Genomic DNA, 26428 nt, shown 5'->3' on the forward strand with positions numbered 1-26428 from the left:
GCCAGTTTATCCAAATGTCATGCTGATTAGAAAACCAAGGTTTTGACTAGAGCCCATGGATCTACCTGCTAAGCACCATAATGTCTCATTAATTCAGTGCAAGTCTGATCAATTTAAACATGTTTTCAAATCTAATTAATTAGAATATAAATTACTACTTTTGACTTTAAGTTGAGACAATGACAAGAGCCAGAAATCTTCCTTCAAAAGAAAAAAAAATCTATTTTCTATGAAAATTTAAAACACCAGGATAAGTATATGCTAAAGCACAGCAAATAACTTAATAGTAGTTCTGCTAAGTTTCAAAATAAAGCATTATGAAAATGCTTTCAGGTTATCTACCGGCCTCATTTGGTTCTCAAAATCCCCTCTTCAAAAGATGGCCTGAAGTGGTGTAATGTCCAGACAGCTTAAGAAATTATTTAGCCTAATTGGAATGGTCTTTGCTTTTGAAAGGAGAAAAATAGCAAATGTCGAGCTTTAAGCTATAATAACAGTAAGCATTACAATAAACTAAACCTAGTTACCTTGCACTGCATAGGAGTAGGATGGCACTATCCACCGTTTCATTCACACTGAATAAGTGACATATGACACAGTCAGGTCTACACAGAAACCAAGGTAGGTCATTTGGAAGAAAGTGGTCTAGACAGAGCGACATCTCACATGCTAACCCAGTGTTCTCAACTGCCCAGCTGAGGAACTGAGACTTGATTAACAATGTCTGAAAGGCTACCAGGAGGCTGAGAAACAGCTGGCCAGAGCTCTTCTAACCCTTTTCCCAGGGGACCACACCACCATATGTACACTGCACACCCAGGTAATTCACAGTGTGAAACAGGAGACTTCTAAGCGGGAATGCGCCACAAATAATACTTAAGTCAGGATAACACAAAGAAACAGGCTGACCCTGACAAAGCAGGATGTGTGGTGAGCTCTGAGAACGTGGCAGTAAATCAGGAGAGTGGATTTTTAGAGAACACATTTGACGATGGTTTTGAAACGTTAGATCTGAAGTGGCAATGGAAATTAAAATCAACTTTTAATGATCAACATCTAAGTGCAAGGTGTGGGAAGATCCTACATTCACTTGTTCAATAAATATGTATGGAGTGCCTCAAGTTAAAGAGACTGTGCGGCACTTTGTGGAAGAAAACCACAATTAATAAAAAAATGAAAAATAAAACCTATAGCCTCAGAGCACGGAGAGCCTCAGCAAGGATGGGTAAGGGAAATAACTACAAAATAAATTAGGAAGTGAGATAAGTGTGGAGAGAGCTGGGGATTCAGCTCTCCAAGGACCGCCGGAGACAGAGAGTTCTCAGCTGGGGGAATCAGGGAGTCTTCACTCTTTTCCCCCGTCAATGCTAGATGACTACTGTCATTGATTTCTTATGGTTTTAAAAGTCAGCTCTGTAGTAATGGCACAAAAACATCTATTTAAGTTGAAACTGTATCACCAAGAACATTGCTTATCCGTCCTAAAAGAAAGAAACACGGAAGTGGTTCACTCTAGTTATAAAATGGATGGAAAGTAAGAACAACGAGGCGTACGAAAACCATACAGGGATCATGAAGCGGATTTGATACATCTTTGAGGAGGGAATTTTAATTTATATTAACTGAAAATAAGCCCGCTAGAGAAAATGTATCAGCTATCATTTTTTTAAAAATTTTGACACTTTTATAAAGGCCATGGCTTTGTGAAAACATTCATCTAAAAATCTCATGGAAATGTTCAAATGCAAAGGATTAAAAGAACAGATAAGCGGGATTGAGTTGTAGCTTTTGCTGGAATTAAAGAAGTATAATTTAGTTCCACGAATTAATCTCTTTATATATCTGCGACAGTTTGGTTTCTAGGATTTTTTTTTTTTTTTTTTTTGGCGTTGGGGAGTGGGGCGATATATCTCTTATTATGAAGTAGGCAAGTCTACCCAATAATTAAGGTACTGAAATCAAATGGTTATAGGAATCTCTAAAAGCACAAAATCCCTATCTTTCATATTGTCATCTATACAGAAATCAGATTTCTGAACTTCATGTTCAATAGTCTACTTTGAGTAGTTAGCCTACTACAGATATAGAGAAAAATCCCTGAGGAAATTGTTTAAAATAATCATAAAAATTTGTGACTCAATATAATCATCAATAATATTTATCATCTATTTTCAAAAAACTAAAGCTTCATATTAGCTATTTTTATAACTGCCTAAAAGACACCAAATTTATCACCTCCATTTTATAGATAGATGGATTATTATATCTATTTATTCAAGACTATGTCGAGAGGCAGTAATACTTAGAAATAACAGCTTTGGTATTTATCTAAAATTTTATAAAACAACAGGTGAACAGTGTCATTTACATTACACATAGTGACACAGACCATTCACATTACCTTTCATATTATATTTTAAACCAGAGGCCTGGTGCACAAAATTCGTGCACTTGGGGAGTCCCTCAGCCCGGCCTGCACCCTCTCGCAGTCCGGGAGCCCTCAAGGGATATTCTACTGCCAGCTTAGGCCCGCTCTCTGGGGAGTGGGCCTAAACCGGCAGTTGGATATCCTTAGTACTGTCATGGAGGTGGGAGTCTCCCACCACCGCTGCTGCACTCACCAGCCACGAGCCCGGCTCAGGGCTTCTGGCTGAGCAGTGCTCCCCCTGTGGGAACACACTGATCACTAGGGGGCACTTCCTGCATTGAGCATCTGCCTCCTGGTGGTCAATGTGCATCATAACGACCGGTCATTCTGCTGTTTGGTCAATTTGCATATTAGCCTTTTATTATATAGGATAACTTAACCATTTAAGCCAAATCCTGCATTTCATGTTTAAAGTTTATAGCAAAACCAATTCCTAACTACTGCACATAGATTTAAATTTAATTTGGACTAGAGTACAGAAAGAAAACCTAGTTTCTGAATTTGCCATTCTCTATCCCCAGCCCCTACATCTGGATGACCCTCCCACTCATTTTATCGTTACCTGCATGTTGACATATGACGGCCTGGAGGCCAGGCGGGCCCTTTCAGAGTTCTGCTGGGCGGCTGCGGCCCTCTCTGCAGCTCGCTCGCTCCCTGGAGCCTTCTTGTCAGCCAGAGGGCTCTCTGCAGTGCTCAATTCTGGGTCTGAGAGCAGCCGGTCAGTGCTGCTGTGAAACAGAGTCTGGACTTTAACATCCACCATCACACACACAAATGCACCAAATGTTTCATCTGTGCCACACTTACTATATGCTAGCCACTGCCAACTATTTACACGTATCATCTCATTTAATCCTCACAACACCACTATGAGACAGGCAGTATTATTATTCTTCCCGTTTTACAGAAGAGGGAAGCCCAAGGTCATACCTCCGGTAAATGGGAGAGCTGGAGTTTGAACTCAGGCATTCTGACTCTAAGAGCTGGCGCTAAAACGATTCCATGATATATATTCGAACATTTTCTGTATACAGTATATATGTCATATTGTTAGTGGGAGATATCAATGACCCCTGGGTACATGGTCTAAACAGGATTGAGTTGATCTGAAAGCCCGCAGCCCGCCATATCCCTGGGTCCCACATCCACAGATTTAACAGACTACAGACTGAGAAAACTATTTTAGACACATGGTTGGGAATCTGCAGGTGCAGAGGGCTGACGGTATGCGCTGTCCTAGGCTATTGAGTATAAAGACTTGGACATCTGTGGATTTTGGAATCAATCCCCCATAGGTACCAAGGGACAACTGTAGTTAAGTTTTGGGGGAGTCAAAGTTAGGCACGGATTTTTGACAGCACAGGGGGTCAGTGGCCCCTAGCCCACACATGTTCAAGGGTCAGCTATATAAGAAAACTAATAAGACAGTAGGGGAAATTGGGAAAATGGAGACGGATAGAAGCAAAACCTTTCAATACAGAAGCATTCCATTGTTTTAAAAAAACCACAGGCTGCCTATTTGAAACAAGAAAAGAAATGAAAAATAAAGGAACACCCATTTGTAACTGTCCTATCGTACAGGAGAGTTATATTTAATAAAATATATGTATTCACATTCACTGTGATTTGTAATAAATGAAATCATGATACTGTCAAGTATTTGTTACCAAAGTGAGCAGTTAACCACCTCAGAACAAGGGCGCCATGGTTTCAGTTAGAAATTCAAAGGCAAATGAGACAGAATTCACACCAGGGAAGTGTCTAAAAGCAATCCTCAGAGAGTAAAAATCACCCCGCTGCTTACGGAAGAGCAGAGATCGTGTTAAAAGTTTCAGAGCAACAGAGAAAGTTCAGAGGACCCAGATATACTCCCAAGGTTTATGACGAGAAGGACTCTAGGTAGAATATAAGGGTGAGAATTACCAGGTATTATGTCTTAACTAGGGGCCCGGTGCACGAAATTCGTGCACTGGGTGGGGGGGGGGGAGTGTCCCTCAGCCCAGCCTGCCCCCTCTCACATACTACTGGGAGCCCTCAGGCGTTGACCCCCATCACCCTCCAATCGCAGGATCGGCCCCTTGCCCAGGCCTGACGCCTCTGACAGAGGTGTCAGGCCTGGGCAAGGGACCCTCATTTCCCCCCATCACTGGTTCTGCCCCCAGCCCAGGCCTGATGCCTCTGGCCCAGGCATCAGGCCTGGGCAGGGGACCCCCAGACCCCTCCGATTGCTGGCTCTGCCCCTGGCCCAGGCCTGATGCCTCAGCCAGAGGCGTAGACCCCCATCACACTCTGATCACCTGATCGGCCCCTTGCCCAGGACTGACGCCTCTGCCAGAGGTGTCAGCTTGGACAGGGGACCCCCATCTCCCCCCGATCACTGGCTCTGGCCCCCGCCCAGGCCTGAGGCCTCTGGCCCAGGAACCATGCCTGGGCAGGGGACCCCCATCTCCCTCTGATCGCTTGCTCCACCCCCTGCCCAAGCCTGATGCCTCTGACCCAGGCTTCAGGCCTGGGCAAGGGGACCCTCATATCCCCCCAATCCCCGGCTCAGCCCCCCGCCCAGGCCTGATACCTTGGCCAGAGGAGTTGACCCTCATCACCCTCCGATCACCAATCACCGGATCGGCCCCTTGACCAGGCCTGAGGCCTCCGGCAGAGGTGTCAGGCCTGGGCAGGGGACCCCCAGCTCCCCGCGGTTGCAGGCTCCGCCCCTGCCCAGGCCTAACGCCTCTGGCCTAGGCGTCTGGCTCGGGCAGCGGGGACCCGCAGCTGCAGCGGCCCCGCGATCGTGGGCTCCGCTTTAGGCCCAGGCAAGGGACCCCTAGCTCCCGGGACTGCCAGCTTCGACCGTGTCCAGCTCCCATCGCTGGCTCCACCCCTACTTCCTGCTATCACTGGCCAGGGCGGCAAAGACGCCTGATTCTCCGATCATGGCTGGGGGGCAGGGCAAAGGCGGCCCCAGGGCCGCCTTTGCCCTGCCCCCCAGCTCTTAGCTCCCCCCTGGGTTTCCGATCACTGTCAGTGGCAGGGGGCTTCTTCTTGCTTTCCCTTTCGCCTCCCTGCATTGTGCCTACATATGCAAATTAACCGCCATCTTGTTGGCAGTTAACTGCCAATCTTAGTTGGCAGTTAACTGCCAATCTTAGTTGGCAGTTAACTGCCAATCATAGTTGGCAGTTAATTTGCATATAGCCCTGATTAGCCAATGAAAAGGGTATCGTCGTACGCCAATTACCATTTTTCTCTTTTATTAGTGTAGATAACATTTTTATCCACAAAAATATCACTAAGATTGAAATGGAATACTACTATGCCATAAAAAAGATGAAATTCTGCCGTTTGTGACAAGGATGGGCCTTGAGGGTATTATGCTAAGTGAAAAAAAAAAAAAAAAAAACTCGACAAAGAAAACATATTCCTAGAGGCAGACAAGAGATCTGTGGTTACCAGAGCGGAAGTTGAGTGGAAAGGGGCAGCCTGGGTAAGGGGGTCCACTGTATGGTGACGGATGGAAAGTGGACTTTCGGTTGTGAGCATGATGTAGTATATACAGATGTCCAATTATAATGCTGCATACCTGAAAGTCCTATGATGTTATAAACCAACGTTACTTCAATGAAAAAAAAATGTTTGAAAGGAAAAAGAAAAGGTAATTATAAAGAGAAATGAATGAACTCCCGGATGAGACCAAACTTGCTGAAATCAAGGAACACTCCCTGCCCAACAAACCCAGTGTTGTTCCCCTGACTTAAAACCTATCCAGCCCGCGCTACAATCTCCTTCCAAGCAGGTGGGCCTCCCCGATGAAAACACCTACTGTAAGTGGGAGTTCTTCGTGCCGCGCAAGAGCTCCACCGTCTGCCTCTTGGCACAGGAAACCGTGGTGGGACCCATCATCTGCTTCAAGTCGCCCGTGTTCCCCGAGTGGGAAGGACTCCGCGGCATGCCTACTTCCACAAAAGCATCGTTACCGCCTGCAGAGGAGGAAACACAACACCCAAAACACGAGTTCACCATCAGCAATCCTCTGTGATGGAAACAAACCAGAATCCAGCTCCAGGGAGACACAGACATAGCAGCTTTCAGCTGCAAAGACGACGCCTCAAGTTCAGGCTGCCTCAAAAACTCAAGATGAAATGTGAAGAAATGACCCTCATATTTTTAAAGTTAGGGATGAAAGGATTAAAAAAAGGTCCACTCTACTTAGAAAAAAATTACACACACACACACACACTTAGTAAGCTGATGCTTCCCTGCTACATAATTACATTCACTTTCATTTAGGAAGTTCCAATGTCATGGGAAAGTGATTCTTTCTGTAAGAAGTTTGTCTGCTTTTCAGTTTAATCTTTCACCATGTTCTTTGGAATTTCATTCAGGATGTTGTCTTTCTGCAAACTCCGGGCAGGATAAGTCATAATCGATTAGCAAAACCAATTTGAAATCACTGCCTGGACTTTCTACAACCCGCTTTGTCCAAGGAACAGGCCCGCTGAAGTCCAGAGGAAAGATACCTTCGGCAGGATTTGGTTTGGGAGACACCTGCTCCGATCCACTTGTCTGTCTGGACGGGTCACCATGATTCGCACTCAGCACTTTCTCTCCAAGCGATGAAGTGGATATTACACCATATTTTATGTTCGGAGGCTGAAATAACAATAGAAAATAGCATGTGGATGTGGTCACCATTCTAAAATTCACTTCCACTGAAAGTTTTACGAGTGGCTTATCTCTTACCAACAGCACAGATTCCCACCATCCTGAGGGACATTACCTGCGCGTGTCCATTTAAAGCAGCAGAGATTTTTTTGCCTTCTGTCTGCATACTGCTGATGTGCACGTCGACAGGAGTCAAGCCGGGAGGGGGGGAGGGGGCTGTGTGCCCATAGGCGGGTACTCCAGACAACAGGATATTGGTTAACGTGGCTTGGGCAGTAGATGGAATCATAAGGTGTGGTACGGCAGAAAAGCCTAGAACAACATTTTATGAAGACAGATATTAGACAGAAAGAACACAGAACCAACAAGCATTATATTATTTTCAGTAACTTCAAAAAACATCACTGTTGCTGCAAATTCAGAAGGGAATTCAATGTTGATCTCTCTCTGCAAACAGGTTTAGCATTACTACACAAAAGAATATTAAAATGGAACAACTCTCTAGGGAGTATTTAACCCAAGCTCCTCACGGTACAGACGAAGAAACAAGCTGGACTTCATGTGTGCATATACCTACCGAGCAATTCTAACCTCTCCAGCTAGAACCTATCTTTCGAGTGATCAGTCAGCGACCTTCATATGACTTTGCCACTGCTCCCTGCACATTATGCTCCTTTTCCTGGTCTGCTAGTCACTTTCGAAGGTTATGTTTTACTTTTATGGGAAACTCATTGTTTTGTCGTGCATCATTTTAACTAATTTGCACATTAGGAAATTTCTGTTAGGCTAAAAAGTATGCTTTGAACCATGATTTCCCCCTAAGGACATGGAACCACTAGTACATTTTATTTAAAAACTGGTAATACCTACAAAGACATGCCTTTGATTGTACTTAAATGATACTGACCTGTGGCACTTGAAGTATTAGCAAGTGGGGGTGCCCACAACGTGGGGCTCGGGGTGCCAGAACTTGGACTTTGCAAAGGACTGATGGAGCTATTAAGCGCATTCAAGAGTGAGTTCGGGGTTGTCGAAGTGTTTAGAGATAAGGTGGTGGGGCCCAAGAGACCTGTGGTAAGTGAATGTACAGTCAATATGCATAAATTCAAGATTTTAAAATAACAGATGGCAGCAATATTGCCATTTGGAATGCACGCTGATATAATCTGATATTTTCTGAATATAAAACGTGAGTGATAGATTACCTTCTTTCAAATATTCCCATGAAATACAGCCTGATACCATTTCATCACAGGACCCCAGCTTATCCACAAACAGATGCTGATCGGAAAATGGGAGACAGGTGTGTGCCCCAACCAGGAAGGCAGTGGGGGGGGGGGGGTCACTGAGCACCACCAGCTGTTTTGCGTTCACGTCACTAGCCAAGATGAACAACATTCTGCTCCAGTGGGAACCTGTTTTCATGTCCCCGCATAGCTCAGTTGTCATACGCGTTCAAACAAACGCTTCAAACCACGTACAATTAGCAGCGACTAGGGGGATGATTTCCTGCAGCAGAATGGCTCTGCTTGGCCCACTGTGGACAGGCTTCGGTACCTGCAACAGTTTTCATACTGTGTCAAAACACTGACATGACTCCTTCGCGCTCATCCCCATGCATGCGAAATCTTTTCTCAGGAGAGAAAAAAAAATTTCCCCTTGTTTTTAAGATTTAATGCCTGATTTAGGTAATGAAATTTCCCTTCTGGCATTTAAAATATGGTAATGAAATTTCCCTTCTGGCATCTAAAATAAAATGTGGATTTTTACACAAGTTTCCAGGAATACTTAAAGCATTAGGTGTTACAGGATAGGTGCAGCCATAAAAACATTTTAAAAATTGAGTAACTCTGAATGTCTGCTCACTTTTTCTCTCTCTCTAGTGCAGCAAGAACTCAGTGCCTGCTAAGTGATGAGACTGGCATTCCGAGGTGCATTGCTGTGTGGAAGGGACAGCTTTGGGAGACAAGGGGCCCAGGGGGAAAAAACCTGCCTTTACCGTAAGGGTGTTGAAGCAAGGCTACTTGGTGTATTAATCATATTATTTAAATATGTTATATTTATTAAAGCAAGAATAGCTGTTAGAAAAATTTAGACTGCTAAGAGTATGTTTTCGGTCTCAAATCAACACTGAATGGGTTTGCTAGGGTTAGTGCTTTAACTTTTCATATAAAGGCTACTGAGAAAATGTATAAGAAGTAAAACTAGCCTGATTTAATGCAGCAACTAACTTCAGCCTGTAAGACGGGAGTCCATAATGAGGCAATGAATATCACCATGGCTATTAAAATGACTGGCTCTATTATCCTAAAACACGGAAGCACCGAGATGACGATGTTCCTTCATCTTCCTATTTGCTGCCTTAGATGTGAATGCAGATCCATTTGTTGCCCTTGGTGGCCGCAGGCTCGATTTCCTTTGTGTCTGCACGAAGCAGGCCTAGCCACGGAGGGAAGAGGGGGGAGGGGGTCTGCCTGCTCTCCCCTCCCCCTCTGCACACCCCTCATACAGATTTGCAATTACTTTTGGAAAGGCAAACTGGATAATCTTTATCTCCAGGGACTGGTGGCAATATTGCAAATACAAGGGAGAGCAAACACATAAATTACAGTCAGCCTGCTGACTTCACTCGCAATGGCATTCTTAATTTAGAAGAACAAACACAGCCGAAAATAAACGTCAGACGCTGATTATTGATGCCAAAATAAGAAGAATCTGGGGAACGAATCCACGGAGTCTAACAATAAAAAACAACAAAAAGCCAACAACAAAATGGACTGATTCGAGTTCTGCTGCTTTTCACCTGACCATAGGGCCTGACGAGGGAGAAACATACCCTTTAAGATGTAGCCCCTGCGGCAGAAAGGAAGGGAACTGGGTAAGCAACTGAGAAGTGCTTTAGTAATGAACAGTATACCTAGTCCAGTGAGTCCGAGGCCTGCCGAGGCTAAGATATCCAGGCTGGGACAGGCCAGGCCGGCGGGGCACGATGCTGGGGACGGACTGGTTGCTATGGTAACCCCACTGCTTTCAAGTCCGAGGAGACATTTCCTTGCTTCATACATATTTAAGGCATTTCGTTCAACACTTTTCACAATCACAGACTATGAAAACACATAATGGGAAAGAAAAAAGTGACATGCAAGTCGTCTACAATGAATTGGGGAGTTGGGTGGGAAATGAAAACCGTAATAAGAATTCCACTTAGGAAATTCGTTAATGCTGCTTTAAAAACCAACGGCAAATTCTAACCACTTATCACGTTTCCTCCTTTTGGTAAAAACCTAACACGTTAGTTGCTATTTATTGGGTGTGTCCTGCGTTCTAAGCCGTGTGATGGAAGCCGCACATATATTCCAGTTCCCACCAAAACCTTATGATGGCGTGGAAATTACTGCTCATATTCAGTGAGGACAGGGCTTACCCAACGTCACAGCACAGCTGTGCAGGGCAACCAGAGGACTGGAACGCGGGCCCCTCTCTGGAGCCCGTTCTCCTTCACATCCTCTTGTCTCTGTTAAAGAGCCCCCCCCCCTTACTTATTTTTACAAAACAAATCAAACTTGTCTCCCTACAGTATATGTACTGCTTAATAATAGTCACTTCCATTTGACATTTATGGTCTACTAGTTAACTAATAGACCGTGAGGTACCACTATTCCTCACTGATGACATATCTATGGCAAAGCTCATACTAAAATAAACTCCTCAACAATAAATCTTTCTTCTCAATGGACTCATCTAGAAAATTGGAAATGTGAAACCAAGGGGGGAAAGCCTCCAATGAACAATAAAGGAAACTGGCGGCTGAGAGAGCAGAGTAGGAGGGAGCAGGGGGCCGGGAGGCATAATGAAATGGCCCTGGGGTGCTGCCACAGTGTATTTCCCCCGACTTCCGCTCACTTCTTCCTGGGCCCCAGGAATTCTTGTGTCTGTCCATCTTATGTGCACAAGTCCTCAAAAGTCTCCTCTCTCTCTCTCTCTCAGTCCTGGCATCCACAGAAACTCAATTAGCCAGGCATGCATGAAGCGTCACAATACATAAAATTAGGGTCCTGCTCTCTCACATTAAAACGCATTATAGCAGGTTCACCAGAATCAATGCTATCTTTCCATTTACAGTTTTCTTTTGAAGAAAGAGAACTGGACGCTGAATACCACATCATTTACAGATACACAAAATTTTATTTAATATATATTATACATATACTATTATGAGTATATGATAAGACTTATAGTTTAGAAATTTAAACATAGGAGACGTGACTGGTGTTTCACCTGCTATAAAAGATGTACATTAAATGTTACCATTGAGTACATGTCATTATGCAACTTGCTTTTCTTTATTCAACACCATTCTTATCCTTCAATTTTCTGGTACAAAGGTTCTTCAGAGTGTATAACGAGAAGCAGAGTTGCTGGGGGCAGGGCCTCAGTGTTTCTAGTGTGATTGGATGGTCTCAAAATTGCTCTTCAAAGTGACTGTGCCTATTTGCACAATGTTAACACATTGCGGACGCATCACGAGAATTCTCGCTTTGTATTACACAGTGTTTTACAAAGGATACTTTAAAAATATATTGGCTTATAAGAACATGTATTAAATAACTTCAAAATGCAATGGGTATTTAATTTTAAAGCGTGCCTTTAACATTTATGTAAAACATTTTTCGTACTTGTTCAATAGAAACTTATCTGGCCACTGGATAAAGCTAGCAATGAAACTACTGGTCCGCACTGTGTTAATAGAGAAACATGCCTGTTTCCTGACTTTCTACCAGCATTCAATATCATCAGAGTTATCCCATTAACTTGTTACTGTACATGTAATTATTGAAATTGTGCAACATCTTAAGGGAGAGGTTCCAAGAAGGCTGAACTGGGTATAATTCATTCCTAAAAATATGTTATTATTAAAGAGAATGGGGCACCTATTCTTCAAAGCTCCAGGGCTAGCACAGTGACTCACAAATAGTAAGTAAGCTAAACATTTTTTTGTAATTGTATTGAGATGTGCAATTAACATAATATTTAGCTATAGCAACTATCTAGAAGCTTAGTAATATATAAAGTTACCAGCCTGCAAGTTAATTTAAAATGGTTTTCTCTTTCCTTCTCATATAGTTATAGAAAAATAATGGTCACTAAAAATGGACTCCAAAAACCAACACACATATAAGGAAAATGGTGATCAATAATGAATGTTGTTACAAATTTATATTTATATAAAATACCTAAATATAATATATAATGACATATATAGAATATTTAGTTCCATGAATATGCAAATGCATACTTATATGCAAATAAAACAGAACGTGATATGACACAAGGTTCTCTGGATCCAGACTCTAAACCAACCTTGCTCGGCTGTTTCGGCTTCGGTTTGATACTAACGAAGACATCCAGCTGTTCCATCAACTGAGCAATAAACTGTGGGTCCACGTCAATTTCTTCCTTCATATCAAACATCAACACAAGAGGAAGACAACCCTAGGAAAAGTCACCATAGGAAGTGTAGGAGGTTAAGAAGTTACTCATTGAAACATCAGATAATTTAACATGCCCACAAACAATGCAGTATTTTACAGATCTAACAAGTAAAATGGGAGAAAAAGGTGAAGAGATTAAGAAAAAAACAAAACAACAACAAAAACCCTCATAGACACAGACAACAGTATGGTGGTTACCGGAGGGAAATGGGGGTGGTGGTGGGAGGTAGAAGAGGGTAATGGGGGGTAAATGGTGATGGACGGAGACTTGATTTGGGGTGATGAACACCCAATACAGTATACAGATGATGTATTCTAGAATTGTACACCTGAAACCTGTAAAAAGATAGAGAGTAAACCAACGTAGTAAAGCTCAATCAGATACTTTCACATAGCTTGGAGGACTGTGGGAAAATAATGTTGAATGGCAAAAACTATTTTCTGGATGACAAAATTGTATGTGTCTTAAGTGTCCGTTTTTGGCCCTGAATTTTCATTCATTCTCCACCTGGGAAATTTCCTCCATTCTCTGGATACAGTGCGTCAATGATGCCAGAAACTGGACTCTCAGTCCTATCGAGGGTACTCGCCTTGTGCCCGCGCTCAAAGACGGACAGTGCTGGCTCTTCACGGTCACCTGAATGAAGTCTAAACAAGCGTCAGCATCTAAGATCTCCAGCAGTGGCCTGGCTGTGTTTGTGCAATCGCAGGTCTGTGTCTGCATGCCTGCCCCTTCCTCCAGGCTGGACCAGGCCATCTTTTAAACTGCACGCTGGCCTCTCCGCTCATCAGAAGGCTTCTTCACCATCCCAAGGCCTACTCCTCTTCGGATGCAGCTCCAACCTTCCCTCCTCTCTCAAGTTCACAGCCACTACTGTCCCTTCTTTGAACTACCTCCCTTTGAGCACTGCAGGGTTTGGTACTTGTTCTTCTCGCTGATGCTCTCTTCCTGGCCCCTAGTCCCTAGCACAGGAAAAATGTCACACACATTTTCTGATGCACAGGATACTCGGTGCTAGCCTAATGAGTGACGTGTTTTGTACATAAGTATCAGGAGAAGGTATCATGAACCATACTAGAATTAACATGAAACTACTATGTTTCATTTCTCTTATGGGTAGAAGTGATTTTTGTAAGGACATGGCTATAAAGAAAAGGTTATGGTATTTGAAATACAGGTTAAGTCCTTTTAATGTATCTCTCCCTCCCTTCTTTTAATATTGTGCAATAAGATGTCTCATTGCATGCCTATATTTTTGGCAGGTATGGCCAAAGTATGAATATAAGTTCATAACTGTGCAGAATGTTTGAAAAAGTTTACTGAACTCAAAGTAATACCTAAAGAATCTGAAAAGCAGACAAAAATATGAAGAATAAGCATAATAATCTCTGGAGATGACTATGCTATGTAATTAGTAGTGTACTCAAAATAGCCTGATTAAACTAAATTGGGCTAAAAATATCATTCACAACAAAATAAAGTTCATAAAATTATGTATAATAATCCTTAATGATTATAACAAGTTTTCATCTGTCAGAGAAATAAAGTCAACCAGACAAAACGAGATTTTCTAAAAGTTTCTCACAAACGAAGTCTGCAAATTAATGATAGCAAAGGCCATTCTTGAAGCTACTGATTCAAATGTCACTGAAGGTCAAGTGCTAACGGAAGAATACAACGGTGTTTTTAATAAAAATATCTGAGTCCACATTATGTCAGTCCATTTAGTAACTATACATCAATCTACACACGGATTTTTTAAATGAATATAGGGAGGAGTTAGAAGCAATACTGAGTTCTATAACTGCTATTTTTCTTCAATGCATGACACTCAAATGCATTCTGGCTCAAAGAGAATTTTTAAAATTATATCAGAGATTGTGAAATGTTCAATTGTTTCACGCTACCAAAATCTATGTCTTTGAGTGTAATGTTTAAGATGTATTTTTATTCTTCTGTTTAAATAGAAGACTTTGTCAGATGAAAACTGCAAACTGCTATCTGTGGTATGAAAATAATCACCCTCCACAAAATACAGTTATTTCACTTTGAACCTCTTCTGTGTTTAGTCTAAGTTTTTAAAAAAAGTCCTGCAACAAACTCTCTCACTAATGTAACGGAACTCAGCCTGTGAGGCACCACCTACCTTACTCCTTTATCTCCTTTTACCAAGAAGCTTAGCTTCCTTCCTTGACCTGGCTTCCAAAGTGCTTTCATAAATACTGCACAAGGTTTGTCAACAGTATACACTGTACCCAAAGAGGTAAAAAATAAAGAAAAAGTAACCTGGATTTCACTAAACCTACCATGAGATATTGCCTTGCAAGACAGACAGACTCAATGGTGCCCTGGAGGTAGACGGTGGATTTCTTTTGTGGATTACTGGGGTCGGGAAAGTGGATCTGAGCACCCGTTCTCTGCATGATATGTTTGATGTTGCTTCCATTTCGACCCATCATGAAGAGATGATGCTGAGCTGCGATATCGAGCTGTGTGCTCACGGGAATAGCAGACGCCAAGCTCCCAGCAAGATGTTCCAACAGCATGGCAGTTCCTTCCTAGGAGAAAAGGTGGGACAGAAATATTCGTGTAAATGACTTTCCACATACAGGGAGAGTCCAGTGCACTTCTTTTTTTTGTTGTTGATTTTTTTTCTTTATTAAGTTATTACATATGTGTCATTATCGCCCCATTGCCCCCCACACCCCCCTCCCACTCATGCCCTCACCCCCCTGGTGTCTGTGTCAATTGGTTAGGCTTATATGCATGCATACAAGTCCTTTGGTTAATCTCTCACCCTAACCCCCACCCTCCCCTACCTTCCCTCTGAAGTTTGATGGTCTGATAGATGCTTCTCTGTCTCTGGCTCTATTTTTGTTCATCAGTTTATGTTGTTCATTATATTCCATAAATGAGTGAGATCATGTGATATTTATCTTTCTCTGACTGGCGTATTTCGCTTAGCATAATGCTCTCCAGTTCCATCCATGCTAAAAATATGGAACGCTTCACAAATTTGTGTGTCATCCTTGTGCAGGGGCTATGCTAATCTTCTCTGTATTGTTCCAATTTTAGTATATGTGCTGCCGAAGCGAGCACACTTCTTTCTTTTTTAAATTCTCTCTCTTTTTTTTTTTTTTTTTTAGAGAAAGGGAGATCGATATGAGAGTGAAACCTCCTGCACACCCCCTACCGGGGATCAAGCCCATAACCCGGGCATGTGCCCTGACCAGGAATCGAACTGGCACCTTTCAGTGCCTGGGACGACACCCAACCAACTGAGCCACAGTGGCCAGGGCTCTAGTCACTTCTAACAGCTATGGAAAAATACAACACATATAGACCAGAATGTAATACAAAAGAAAATTCTAGAAAACAAACCAGTCTAAAATCCTTTAAAAATAAAACTTGAGCCCGGCTGGCATGGCTCAGCGGCTGGGTGTTGAACCAGGAGGTCACAGTTGGATTCCCGGTCAGGGCACATGCCCAGGTTGTGGGCTCAATTCCCAGAGTCGGGCATGTGGGAGGCAGCCGATGAATGATTTTCTCTCATCACTGATGTTTCCCTCTCTCTCTCCCCAACCCCCTTCCCTTCTGAAATCAATAAAAATATATTAAGCAAATAAATAAATAAAACTTGAATAGTTCGTTCATGTATGATGTTCGGAATTCGCTCAGTCACTTACCTTCACAGCGCTAGTGTTATTTTGAGACCCTCGGACTATGACAGTAGCACCATACATTCGGGAGCGCTGTTTAAAGGACACTGAAATGTTGTATGTTTGTGATATGTGCTGGATGGAGGGGGAATTAGGATCGGGAACTGGCTGAAGAATTCCAGCAATCGGCAGCTCAAACATCAGCACCAAAGGAAGCAGCTCCTACAATGAAATTGTGAGAACCCAAAACAGATAAATTATCAGACACATTTAGAAATATGTCTAATTCATTCATCCTTTCCTGCAGATGGAATTTTAAGCACATATTCTTTTATTATAGGTGTAAACTTGGGTAGGATATATAAAGTTTCTTAAATGACAGGAGCCTTTTATGAAACCTGAAAGTTTTTGTAACTTGAACTGCCTGTGGCATTTTCCTCGGGACTCTGATTTCAAAATCATCAGAGAAAAACTAAGTCAGGTAAAATCCAGAATGTTTCAAAGAAACTTTCTGTAATACATGAAACCAACTTTTTTACTATATCCCTCAGATTGAGCACATGATTTCATCATAAATTGATACATAATATTTTTAATCCTCTATAATGAAAACGTTGCTGACGGTGATTTATGGTATGAAAGTAACAGTTACCCGAATTCTCACTCGGGCAGACTCGACTCCTGCCGGCTGTCCTGCTATGGAAACCTGCAAAGATAAGGATATACAGAGTCAGATTTAATTTAATTGAGCCGGCAATTGAGCCGGCGCCTGCTCTTCCGGTTATCGACATCCTTGCTACTCAAAGTGTCCTCCAGGAAACCCCCACATCAGCGTTATCTGGGAGCTTGTTAAAAATGAAGGAACTCGGGCACCAATGCAGACTTGCTTAATCACAATTTGCATTTTAATGATCTGCTCAGGTAATGCGTGTCAACTGGTCTCTGTCACCCCCTGGATTTACCTGACACCTCACAGCCCCCTTGAGGCCTTCCTGCCTCCTTCATAATTCCTCTCGTTCTCTGCATTTTCTCCTGTCTGTTTAAACTCCCTGCAGACTAGAGGAGTATCAATACGCAAGGAGGCAGCTGCTCTATGTTCTCAAGATGCTGAACTACTTCCGTGCTAGTTGGTTAAAAAAAAAACAAAAAACTGTTGCTCTAACACCCACCTCTGGCCCTCTCCTGGGAGCCTCTAGACCAGCGGTTCTCAACCTGTGGGTCGCGACCCCTTTGGGGGTCGAACGACCCTTTCACAGGGTTTGCCTAAGACCATCGGAAAACACATATATAATTACATATTGTTTTTGTGATTAATCACTATGCTTTAATTATGTTCAATTTGTAACAATGAAATTGGGGGTCACCACAACATGAGGAACTGTGTTAAAGGGTCGTGGCATTAGGAAGGTTGAGAACCACTGCTCTAGACGTTCCCAGGATCCACCCACTAAAGAATTACTCTTGTTATTAGGGTCAGGGTGGGGGACCCGGGACACTTCCCTCAGGATGCATGCTTATGCCATACTAGCTTCAAATACTTTGAAAACTGCCCTTGCTTTTTATCATGGCTTATGATCCAGTTCCTTATGTATGTGGCTCACTGTCACATTAGTCTCCATTTATTCATCTTTGTGGCTGACACAGTCTCTAGTGTTATGATTAGCAGAGAAGAGGGAAAACTACATTACACCAGGGGGCAGTCGATTGATCAACCAGTCGCTATAATGTGCACTGACCACCAGGGGGCAGACCGGTAGGTTAGCTTGCTGCTGGGGTCCGGCCAATCCATCAGGACTGAGTGAGATGGGTTGGACATGTCCTGGGGCCCTCCTGTGGTCCCTCCCCAGCTGGCCCTGATTGGCTCCTGATTGGGACTGGGCGAGACAGGGCCAGACATGCCCTCCCATGGTCCCTCGTGCACCGGTGGGGTCCCTCAGTCTGGCCTGCGCCCTCTCACAATCTGGGACTCCTCGGGGATGTCGGAGAGCTGGTTTCAGCCTGATCCCGCAGGCCACTCCCCTCGGGACAGCACCAGACACAGGGCTGACAGCTGGCAAGTGCTGCTATGGCAGCGCGAGACTCTCCCTATTGGAACTGATTGGGCACGAGCCGGTGGCAGGCACAGTGAGGCCAGGATGAGCGGGAGTGGCAGGTAGGAGCTGAAGGCATCGTTGGACTATGAGTTTCAGCCCGATCCCCACAGGCCACCCAGAGGGGCCCCACCCATGCATGAATTTGTGCACCAGGCCTCTAATGTTGTAATAATTGTGTACGATGTCAGATGGGTACTAGATTTATCGGGGTGATCACTTTGTAAGTTTCATCAGTGTCTAATCATTGGCTTGTACACTTGAAACTAATATAATAGTGTATGTCGACTGTAATTTTTCTTTAAAAGAGAAAGGCATAATTATGTATGTAGCCTGGAGGACCATGGGAGGGCTGCTGCAGACAGAATCCCAGCATGGATGGGTGCCTGGGTGAGGCATGCCTTAGGTCCTTTCCCAACTCACATCTCTCTGAGCCCTTCCTTAAGGGCTTTATTGTATGTTGCCATCATTCCCGCCCCTGTCTCTTCTACCAACCATTCAGAGATCAAGAGTTAAAGCCTACCTATAACTCATCCCTTCCAAAAAAGCAAAGCCCTTTCCATGTCCTTGCACAGGGTCATACAATCTATACTACATGTCATCTCCATGATTATTTTTCTGCTCTCATCTCCCAATAAAGGTATGCATATGGAAAACTGAGGCTGTAAAATTTGTTACATAAAAATTCATGAGAAAGACAAAGCACCTGGTTGCTTTTTTCTGCTTGGTTATTCCTGTTGGAATCTGGAAAGTGGATGTGGCATCCTGTTTCTTCCATCACCTTTTTAATGTTGTTGCCACCTTTGCCGATTACATGGGAATGTTCTGTATGCGAAACGTCCATCTTCAAGGTGACCCGATTGCTCTATATGGAAATAATGTATTATTTCTTGATGCGTGAAAAAGGAACAACTTCCTAAAATATCCCCCCTCTCAAGGGAATAATTTTAACAAAAAGTGAGCCATGACAGAGTGTACAGATTTCTTAACAAAATCATCTTAATCTGTAAATGTTTACTTTCTTTCTCTTTGGCTATAAAAAAGAAATTTGTATTTTAAGACAAATTTGTCAGAAGAAATAGAAAGATATACTCTTTACCAAGATAATCTTTTGGAAAGCAGCCTTTAAATAAAATCAGCTACAATTACAAATAACTCATTCTTTGTTTAATAGACATTATTCATGAAATACTTAATTCAAAAAACTAAAACCAGTTGAAAACACATTTACAAGACTGACTATATATACATATGTATATTAATAGGACTATATTTATGCACACACATATATATATATATGTTAGTAGGACTGCAGAACTAAGGCAATAGGAAACTAGAGATTAAAAATAAAAGTGATTTCAACTAAATAAAGAAGTATTTACAAGCACTTTCACGACTTCTGTATTACTGTGTCAAACTTTACAAAGTAGACGTATTATTCTCTGCTGGGAATAAGAGTGAGGAAGAGACCACAATGCCGCAAAATTATCTCTAACAGCAAAATGGCTTAAGTAAACAACACAAAGTATGAGATTAGTTACATTAAAGCAAAATGTAAAATTCTAAGACATAATAATTATGGTCTGGTTGGTATTCATGTATTGAATTTTGGGAAATTTAGTGTTATAAAATTATGAAGACTGACATGAAATCTTTACTCATTTACAAGAATTTCCCTGAAATTCTTCAGTCCTTAGGAAGCAAAATTTAAAAGTCAAAAATTTCAACAGTTTTACATCTTCTCAATTCTTAAAGTTTAAACATATCCATTCAATACTTTGGTTTTTAAAGTTAGTTCTTTTGGTTTAACCTTTGAAATACAGGAAGATATTCTTCTTTGGTGAAAATTCTAAAATAGCTAATAATTATAAGGTAAAAATTCTTTAAAGTAAAAACAAACAAAAAAAAGAACAAGAAAAGAAAGAAGAAGAGATCAGAAACCATTTCAATAAAACAACAGGTGGTAAAATAGTGAAAGGTTAAGAACCAGATTTAAATCCCACCTTCTTCCTCACTTATCAGCTCTTGGACGCTAGTTAAATTCCCTAATATCTCTTTGCTAAATTATAGGAATTAAAAAATTAGTATTTTTAAAGTACTTATCAAGGTAAGTGATTTAAAGTGTTTATTAAAATTAAATACTCACACATGAATGTACATTTTTAAATACTTAAATTTCCCTATTATCTGCGTACATATACTTTCAGAGAAAGAATGGACAAGATAAAGTGTCAATTTTATGCCATCACACACAGAGCTAAACAGAAGATCATTTTGGTTTTCTACTGGCATCATAAAGGCAAACATGCTAATTCTTACAACCTTCATTACTTGTCCTATGAAAATCATATTTCTGAAGATGGCATATACATACTACATACATATGTACAAATATACATTTGCACACATACATATACATGTGTAGATATAATATTATTCCATGACTCAGCCAGCAAGAGAGACTCTATTCAGATTTTAAACAGAACTTTCCATCCACTGAAGAAGCACACGTGCTTATTTTAAAACCCACCATTACTTTCTCCTGGTTTTTCTTCTCCAAATGGTTCTTTCATAACAGCATGAAGCAGCCCTGGCAGAGACAAGGTTCTGACATCTGAGTGTCCTTAACATTCACTTACTTTTGTGTCTAAGACAGACATGATCATTTCCTTGGCTTCCTTAACATCTTCTTTCTTTCCAGAAACCTTAATATGGGGATCTATAAGAAATAAAAAAAAGGCTCGTGTGAAACCCCCAAGCTGTTTTAAAATTGATGTTACATTATAAGAGATTCCATAATAAATTCAGTATTTGTCAATCTAAGTGTGTTGTCACTGTAATAAAGACAAGAATGAAAAAAAATACCCAAATTGTGCATTCATCTATGGCTCTTTTCCTTCTTAAAACTGGTTAAACCATTTAACTTTAGACTTAATTGAAAAGTAAGTATACCATATAATTATATTTTAAACAAACGGGTCTACCAACTCCATTTATTAACTGACCCCTTGCTACACTCCAGGCCATTCTAATGCTTTAAGTGCATTAACTCATTTCATCTACACCAGAGCTTTCACTGTGAGGTTGTTTACAGAGGAAACTACTGTTCATGGGGGGAGAGGGGGGTGGGGATGACTTAATCTCCATTCAGGAATATTTAATATTTATTCAGAATCAGTAGTAAGTGACTAATATATGTTATACCTATTGTTTATTACTGCCATGGAATGTTATATTGGAAAGCATTCATTCATTCAGCATATATTTTCTGAACCTCTGTTCTGTACTAGGGTGTTATTTTAGGGATGGGGATTTATCAAGGAAGAAAAACAACCTCTGACCACATGAAATTTACAGTCCTGTGCAAGGAGACAAACATGAATCAAATGAACAAATTATCTAGTATATTAGAACGTAACTGTTATGAGGGGGGAAAGACAAGAGGATCAGGAGTACAGCTGTGGGACGGGGGGTAAGGGCATCAGCCTCTGAGACAGTGAGGTCTGAGTAAAGGCTTAGAGGAGGTGAGGCAGAGGCCACACTGGGATCCTCCGGTGGAGGGAGACTCAGAGCAAAGCCCAGGACGGGACATGCCTCTGCAGTTCTCCCTTTAATCCGGTTCTCAAGTCTCCCCAGCAATCTAGGTGCTTTTGTACCGCACAGGTTAGTCTGACAGAAACCAAGACCATTCTGAGATCAGCCAAAAGTTCTACACCACTAGCTTAGTGATACAGCTGAATAACAGATGATTTACCATCATCATCACCATCATTAATGATGCCAATCTTACTGAGTGCCAAGTCCTTCCTATACTGTACTTCACCTCAGGTCGGGGCAGCATCAGGAAATGTTGGCCGAGCATCCTTCACAACTAACAAGCATTTCTGCCCGACTCCTTCTAAACCATCAATTCTCTAGGATAAGACGTTGGAGTCACCAGGTGGGAATTTTAATCAAATTACACATATTGCCCTCATACTGTGAGTCACCCATCCCCATCCCACAGTCCATTTGAAAAGCAATGGCATTATCAGCACATCATATTTACAAGGTACAACTGAGTTACTGGAGAGCGAGAGCAAGAGAGCAAGAAGAATGGGAGGAGAAAATATTTTCTAAGGCTACCCGCTCTTAGGACCAGGACAGAGCAACAGCTTCAGTGTTCAGGATGCATCTAGCTTCCTGGGGCGACATCCCAGCAGCTGTGCTTCAGTTAAAGTCAGTGCCATCAACCCCACTCCCCACCATCTATCTCCATCTATCTGCCCAGACTGAGTCCCCTGGTGGCTGCTCTTGGCCTTGGGCATGTCTCCTTATCCTTCCTTGAATCCCTCCTCTGACACTTGCCCTGTCAAAGGGACATTGTAAAGATCAAAGACCTTAAGACTGGTTAAAACTCTCTAAAATGTTTAAGTGTTAGGTATTCTAAGGCGGGGGCTTAAAAGTCTGAATGTCCAGCCACCACACGGAAGAGCCTCCACAGAAGGCATCATGGTCATGTGTTCATCCTGAATGCACCCTAACAGGGAGGTGTTTTCTCTGTGAAGACTCTGCACCAACTTTCACAACTTATGTAAACAAACAAAGCTTTTTTTTTCTCAATAGTTCTTAGTATATCCATTATAACTCTTCTAGGTAATATTTCGGTAAAGAGCTGTCTGCATTCAAAATTTTGGTCTCAACTATCTTCCGCTTCACATTGACTAGGCTGACTGTGATGTTGATCTCTACGGAAAGTGCTCACTACTACAGGACAAGAACCAGCTGCTTCTCAAAACGTGCTTGCTCACCAGACGTGGAGCCCTTGCTAAAATATAGGTTCCCGGGTCTCCAGGACCCAGCAGTCAGCATTGTGTTGGTTTCCCAAGTGCTTTTTACATCAAATACGGGCACAGCAGATTAAACCATATCAAAAATGTAACTGAAGTCTCTTATATATGGACCAAATATATGTATGGTATGGTAACTTGAAAACCCATTTGTTTACAGGTTGAATAATCACATTAAAATTCCTAGCAGCTGTAGAGGGAAAAGAAACTCAGATCCAATTTAAGAATTTGATTTCCCACCATCTCTGCATCAACAGAACAATAAAGAAAACAGAAAAGAAAAGCCTCAGTAGAAAATACATTTTAGAGATCCAATATGGCGGTGGAGTAGGTGGAAGTTACACTCACTATACCCAGGACCAAACTAGAATTACGACTAAAATATTGAGCAATCAACCTGAATAACCAATTAAAAGCTAGCTGAACAGAAGTACTCTAACCAAGGGTCTACAGAAGAAGCCACACCAGACTGGTAGGAAGGGCAGAGCCATGAAAAGAACTGGCCCTGCTCTCATGGGTAATGGCTGAGACTCTGAAGGGATATCTCAGCTGCAAAGGCTCTACCTAAGGAGCATGGGATCTTAACACCAAGCCAGGCACCGCAGCCCTGAGCATCAAAGCTGGGAAGATGTGTCCACATAGCATATGACTGTGAAAATCAGCATGGATTCTGTTTGCCAGGGAGAGATGCGAGTCTGCTAGAGACAGACTTAAAAAAAAAATACATCAGTAAAATTAAGTGCTGGTTCTTTGAAAATATAAACAAGATTGGCAAACCTTCAACCAAGCTCATAGAGAGAGAGAGAGAGAGAGAGAGAGAGAGAGAGAGAGAGAGAGAGAACCCAAAAAGTAAAATCAGAAATGAAAAAAGAAAATTAACAACTGACAGCAAAGAAACACAAAGGATTATGAGAAAATATTACAAACAACTATATGCCAACAAATAGGACAACCTGCATGAAATAGATAAATTCCTAGAAACATATAATTTTCCAAATCTGAATCAGGAAGAATCAGAGAACCTGAATAGACAGACTACAACTAGTGAAATTGAAGAAGTAATCAAATACTCCCAACAAACAAAGGTCCTGGACTGGATGGCTTTACAGGTAAATTTTACCAAAAATTCAAAGAGGAAATAACACCTATCCCTCTCAAACTATTCCAAAAAATCAAGAGGAGTAAAGAATCCCAAGCTCATTTTACAAGGCCAACATTATCCTAATTCCTAAACCAGATAAAGACACAACAAACAAAGAAAATTACAGTCCAATATATACTAAAATTCTCAACAAAATATTAGCAAACCAGATTCAGCAATATATTAAAAAGACCATACACCATGATCAAGTGGGATTCATTCCAGGAATATAAGGTGGGTACAACATCCATAAATCAATAAATGTTACACACCACATAAACAAAACGAAGGATAAAAACTACATGATCATGTCAACAGATGCACAAAAAGCATTTGATGAAATCCAGTACCCACTTATGATAAAGTGCGAATAGAGGGAACGTACCTCGACAAAGGCCATATATGACAAAACCAGAGCCAACATCATACTCAATGGGCAAACACTACAAGCATTTCCCTTAAGGTCAGGAACAAGACAGGGATGTCCGCTTTCACCACTCATATTCAACATAGTATCAGAAGTCCTAGCCACAGCAATCAGACAAGAAAAAGAAATAGAAGACATCCAAATTGGAAAGGAAGAAGCAAAACTGTCATCATTTGCAGATGACATGATAGTGTATATAGAGAACCCTAAAGTTTCCACCAAAAAGAAAAAACCTACTAGAACTAATAAATTCCGTAAAGTAGGACACAAAATAAATATCCAGAAATCAGTTGCATTTTTATACACCAATAATGAACTATTAAAAAGGGAAACTAAAAAAAAAATCCCATTTACAATTGCATTAAAACAACAAACTAGAAATAACTTTAACCAAGGATGTAAAAGACCTGACTTGGAAAATTACAAGACACTGAAGAAAGAAATTGAAGAAGATACAAATAAGTGGAAGCATAAACTGTGTTAACAGATAGTAAGAATTAACATCATTAAAAGGTGTGTTTTACCCAAACCTAAGTACAGATTCAACGCAATTCCTACCAAGATGTCAATGGCATATTTCACAGAACTAGAATATTCCAAAAATTTATATGGAACCTCAAAAGACTCCAAATAGCCAAAGCAATCTTGAGAAAGAAGAACAAAGTTGGAGGAATCATGTTACCTGATATTGAACTATACCGCAAGGCCATAGTAATCAAAACAGCATGGTACTGGCATGAAAACAGACATACAGATCAAGGAAACAGCATAGAGAGCCCCCCAAAACCCCACCTTTATGATCAATTAATATTTGACAAAGGAGGCAAAAACATACAGTGGGGTAAAGAGTCTATTCAATAAATGTTGTTGGGAAAACAGGACAGATATGTGCAAAAAATATGAAACTAGACCACCTTTTTACACCATACATAAGAATAAACTCAAAATGGATTAAAAACTTAAATGTTAGAACTAAAACCATAAAAATCCTAGAAGAAAACATGGGCAGTAAAATCTCAAACACCTCTCTTAGCAATATTTTTTCTGATATATCTCCTTGGGCAAGGGAAACAAAAGAAAAAGTAAACAAAAGGGACTTCATCAAACTAAAAAGTTTTTGCACAGCAAAGAAAACCATCAACAAAATGAAAAGACAACTCATTGAATGGGAGAACATATTTGCCAATGATACATCTGATAAGGGATTAATATCCAAAATTTATAAAGAACTCATATAACTCAACACCAAGAAAACAAACAATCCAATTAAAAAATGGGCAACGGGACTGAATAGACACTTCTCCAAAGAGGACATACAAATGGCCGATAGACATATGAAAAGATGCTCAACATCATTAATAATCAGAGAAATACAAGGGTGCACTGTTGCTGGAAATGCAGATTAGTGTAACCTCAGTGGAAAGCAGTATGGAGTTACCTCAAAAAATTTAAAATGGAACTGCCTTGTGGCCCGGTGATTCCACTTCTGAGAATTTATCCCGAAAAACCCAAAACACGAATTTGAAAGAATATATGCAACCCTATGCTTACTGAAGTGTTATTTATAAAAGCCGAGATTTGGAAGCAGCCCAAGTGCCCATCAGTAAATGAATGGGTAAAAGAGCTGTAGTACATTTACACAATGGAATACCACTCAGCCATAAAAACGAAGGAGGTCTTACCTTTTATGACAGCATGGCTG

The 26428-nt window shown here is 41.4% G+C and overlaps 1 protein-coding gene and 1 non-coding gene across 4 annotated transcripts in view; both read right to left on the reverse strand.

Annotated features, from left to right (window-relative positions):
• Positions 1 to 26428, reverse strand: part of BICC1 (BicC family RNA binding protein 1) — a 244257-nt gene that overhangs the window by 17183 nt on the left and 200646 nt on the right. For 2 of the 3 annotated variants that reach the window (XM_059662678.1, XM_059662680.1), the window contains exons 4-15: positions 20969 to 21048; positions 19036 to 19194; positions 16892 to 16945; positions 16267 to 16461; positions 14887 to 15138; positions 12449 to 12580; positions 10005 to 10191; positions 7995 to 8156; positions 7203 to 7399; positions 6943 to 7075; positions 6246 to 6402; positions 2991 to 3156 (exon numbers count right to left, since the gene is read on the reverse strand). In XM_059662678.1, the coding sequence (XP_059518661.1) occupies positions 2991 to 3156; positions 6246 to 6402; positions 6943 to 7075; positions 7203 to 7399; positions 7995 to 8156; positions 10005 to 10191; positions 12449 to 12580; positions 14887 to 15138; positions 16267 to 16461; positions 16892 to 16945; positions 19036 to 19194; positions 20969 to 21048 (1874 nt within the window). The remainder of the gene's footprint in view (positions 1 to 2990; positions 3157 to 6245; positions 6403 to 6942; positions 7076 to 7202; positions 7400 to 7994; positions 8157 to 10004; positions 10192 to 12448; positions 12581 to 14886; positions 15139 to 16266; positions 16462 to 16891; positions 16946 to 19035; positions 19195 to 20968; positions 21049 to 26428) is intronic. The other variant, XM_059662679.1, reaches the window with a different exon arrangement.
• LOC132215071 (U6 spliceosomal RNA) lies at positions 15573 to 15679 on the reverse strand. Its single transcript, XR_009448426.1, has one exon. It is a non-coding gene; the product is annotated as a U6 spliceosomal RNA (small nuclear RNA).

This window comes from Myotis daubentonii, chromosome 13 (genome assembly GCF_963259705.1).
Source record: "Myotis daubentonii chromosome 13, mMyoDau2.1, whole genome shotgun sequence".
NCBI classification, from domain to species: Eukaryota; Metazoa; Chordata; class Mammalia; order Chiroptera; family Vespertilionidae; genus Myotis; species Myotis daubentonii.